The 3,578-nt window shown below is 48.2% G+C and overlaps 1 protein-coding gene across 2 annotated transcripts in view; it reads right to left on the bottom strand.

Annotated features, from left to right (window-relative positions):
• Positions 1–3,244, bottom strand: part of LOC122552167 (GEM-interacting protein-like) — a 104,215-nt gene extending 100,971 nt beyond the window's left edge. For both annotated transcript variants that reach the window (XM_043694699.1, XM_043694700.1), the window contains exon 1: positions 2,772–3,244. In XM_043694699.1, the coding sequence (XP_043550634.1) occupies positions 2,772–2,934 (163 nt within the window). In that variant the 5' untranslated portion in view covers positions 2,935–3,244. The remainder of the gene's footprint in view (positions 1–2,771) is intronic.
• Positions 3,245–3,578: the final 334 nt, after the last annotated feature.

The following is a 3,578-nucleotide window of genomic DNA, read 5'->3' as shown; positions in this document are numbered from 1 at the left end:
GGATTGGACATTCTGGAGGCAGGAAACATGTTTCCGCTGATGGGTGAGTACCGAACCTGAGGACACAGCTTAAAAATACGGGGTAGATCATTTAGGACAGAGATGAGGAGAAACTTGTTCACCCAGAGAGTGGTGGCTGTGTGGAATGCTCTGCCCCAGAGGGCAGTGGAGGCCCACTCTCTGGATTCATTTAAGAAAGAGTTGGATAGAGCTCTCAAAGATAGTGGAATCCAGGGTTATGGAGATAAGGCAGGAACAGGATACTGATTAGGAATGATCAGCCATGATTATATTGAATAGCGATGCAGGCTCGAAGGGCTGAATGGCCTATTCCTGCACCTATTGTCTATTATCTTGAAAAATGTCCATATTACAGAGGAGGAAGTGCTGGATGTCGTGAAACGCATAAAAGTGGATAAATCCCCAGAACCTGATCAGGTGTATCCTCAAACTCTGTGGGAAGCTAGGGAAGTGATTGCTGGGCCCCTTGCTGAGATATTTGTATCATCGATAGTCATAGGTGAGGTGCCGGAAGACTGGAGGTTGGCTAACGTGGTGCCACTGTTTCAGAAGGGCGGTAAGGACAAGCCAGGGTACTATAGACCAGTGAGCCTTACGTTATTGGTGGGCAAGTTGTTGGTGGGAATCCTGAGGGACAGAATGTACATTTATTTGGAAAGGCAAGGACTGATTAGGTATAGTCAACATGACTTTGTGAATGGGAAATCATGTCTCACAAACTTGCTTGCGTTTTTTGAAGACGTAACGAAGAGGATTGATGAAGGCAGAGCTGTACACATGATCTACGTGGACTTCAGTAAGGCATTCAACAAAGTTCCCCATGGAAGATGGAATACAGGGAGACATAGCCATTTGGATACAGAACTGGCTCAACTGTAGAAGACAGAGCTGAAAATATGTTGCTGGAAAAGCGCAGCAGATAGGCCCCACCTTGACCTCCTTCCACCTATCGCATTTCCAACGCCCCTCCCCCAAGTCCCTCCTCCCTACCTTTTATCTTAGCCTGCTGGACACACTTTCCTCATTCCTGAAGAAGGGCTTATGCCCGAAACGTCAATTCTCCTGTTCCTTGGATGCTGCCTGACCTGCTGCGCTTTTCCAGCAACACATTTTTCAGCTCTGATCTCCAGCATCTGCAGTCCTCACTTTCTGCTAAAAAAAAGAGTTCCATGATTTCAATCCAGTGACACTGAAGGAACGGTGGTGATATACTTCCAAGTCAGGATAGTGAGTGGCTTGGAGTGGATCTTGCAGGTGGTGATGCTCCCATGTATTGTTGTATGATAGAGGTCACAGGTTTGGAAGGTGCTGTTGAAAGAGTCTTGATGAATGTCCACAGAGCATCTTGTAAATGTTACACATTATTGGTATTGGGCATCACTGGTGAAGGGAGTGAATGAGGAAAGTAGGTGGATGGGGCTGACAATCATGTGGGGTGTCTTGTCCTGAGTGCTGCCAAGCCACAGCCCGATTATAGATAAATGGCACTTGGTACAAGAGGAACAGCAAAAATGTGGATCAGCTCAGGTTTGCAGATTTGGGAAGAAGGAATTGACTAGGGAGCACTAGAGTATTCACATCTGGATGTAATAAACTGAAATGAGCAGGACATGTTAAAAACTTTAAAAAGAGTAACACTGGTTACTAGCTTGAAGATGAGACTTACGCAGTTATTCTGAATGTTTTCTGTGTTCAGTTAATGTGACAGGTTTATGTGTCACAGGATCACTTAAAAGAGAGAAAGGTTTGTTGGAGAGATTGATGATGCTGACAGGTGTACAGGACAATCCGTACCAAGCTCTTAGTCCAAAATAAAGAAGGTCAAGAGGTTTGCTCAGTGTAGGAAGAATTAAATTTATTTAAGGAAGTAATTTCAGTGAGGTCTTACATCTGAAGACACAAAGATTATTGGTGAGGACAGATCTGTCAGTGAATACCATTGGGGTCCAGTAATAGTGGGGACAGGTCTGTCTCTGTATAACACTGGGATACAGTACTAGTGGGAACAGTTCTATCTCGGTGTAACACTGGTGTATAGTACTGATGGGGACAGTTCTGTCTCTGTATAACACTGGGGTACACTACTGGTGGGGCCAGGTCTGTTGCTGTATAACACTGCGGTCTAGTACTGGTGGGGTCAGGTCTGTCACTTTATGTCAGTGTATAACACTGGGGGACAGTACTGGTGGGTTGAAACTTTATTGCTGGAACAGCACAGCAGGTCAGGCAGCATCCAGGGAACAGGAGATTCGACGTTTCGGGCACAGGCCCTTCTTCAGGAATGAGCAGAGAGTGTTCAGCAGGAGTGGACAGTTCTGTCACTGTATAACACTGGGGTACATTACTGGTGATGACAGGTCCGTCACTGTCTAACACTGGGGTAAAGTATGGGTGGAGACAGTTCTGTCACTGTATAACACTGGTACAGTACTGTTGGGGACAGGTCTGTCACTGTATAACACTGGGGCACAGTACTGTTGGGGACAGGTCTGTCACTGTATAACACTGGGGTACAGTACTGGTGTGGACAGATCTGTCACTGCATAACCCTGGAAAGTCTGGTCGTGATATAGTCATCGTTACTCTTGCATGTGTTAACCTGCACATGTAAGGATGGAATCTATGCTAGTTCTGAGAGTGCTGTTCCTCGTCATGGTAAACACTGTGGAGACATTTCACACTCGGCTGGACACATAGAAGCCATTGCTGTGAAACTGAGGGCGAGCTCGTGTTAAAGTTCCAGCACCCACCTTCCACGTGGAGAGCATCCTTGAACTGGTCCAGTGTATCCGCAAAGTCCCTGACCACTTCTGTCAACTGTGAGGGTCCTGAGCCAGGAGACAGCGCGCATGGCTCCCAAATCCCTGGAGGCATCCGATAGTCCTGGCTGGCTGTCATCACACTCTCACCCATCGTGGAAGGGGAGTGAACTTCACACCAGCTGCCCGGCTGGGGACTTTGGGAAAGGCGCGGCAGATCCAGGCTCAGTTCTGGAATCCCTCCACCCCCAGACCCATGGCCAAGTCCCTCACATCGAGGGGATCGTTCTCCACTTCACCTTCTCCTCTCTGCTCTCTGCTCTTGACTGGGGAACAAGAGTTTCATAAAACACGCTTCACTGTGCCACAGCAATGCAAAAGCAAGTTAAGAGCTGCTGGGATCTGTTCCTGGAGTCTTGTCGCTCTAATTGATCCCAATCCTTTTTCCTTCCCACAGGAACGCAGCGCCAGGAAGTTTTACAAAACTTTTACAAAGTTTTACAAAAAGTTTGATGCCTGCACTTCCTCGTGGTTCTGTTGTGACCGCACAGCCCTGTTACGTTCCTGCCTGCCCGCCGCTGTCGAAACGCGTTCAGGGAGCAGGTGGACATCTGCATTCGTTGCACACCTGAGGCAGCACTCATCATCCTCCGCCTTTCAGGCCTTTAAAGGAAAACTTCCTCCCCGCCACCTTGAGCCGACGCAAATCGCTTCTGGAAGCGAAGCTGCCCCCTGCTGCCGGCCCGCGGCATCGTCCGACCGTCTCCACTCAAGAGAAGCCCCATCATTCGCCCACTG

The sequence above is a fragment of the Chiloscyllium plagiosum genome, chromosome 8, assembly GCF_004010195.1.
Source record: "Chiloscyllium plagiosum isolate BGI_BamShark_2017 chromosome 8, ASM401019v2, whole genome shotgun sequence".
Lineage (NCBI taxonomy): Eukaryota > Metazoa > Chordata > Chondrichthyes > Orectolobiformes > Hemiscylliidae > Chiloscyllium > Chiloscyllium plagiosum.
This window is presented reverse-complemented; position numbering and strand designations above follow the sequence as displayed.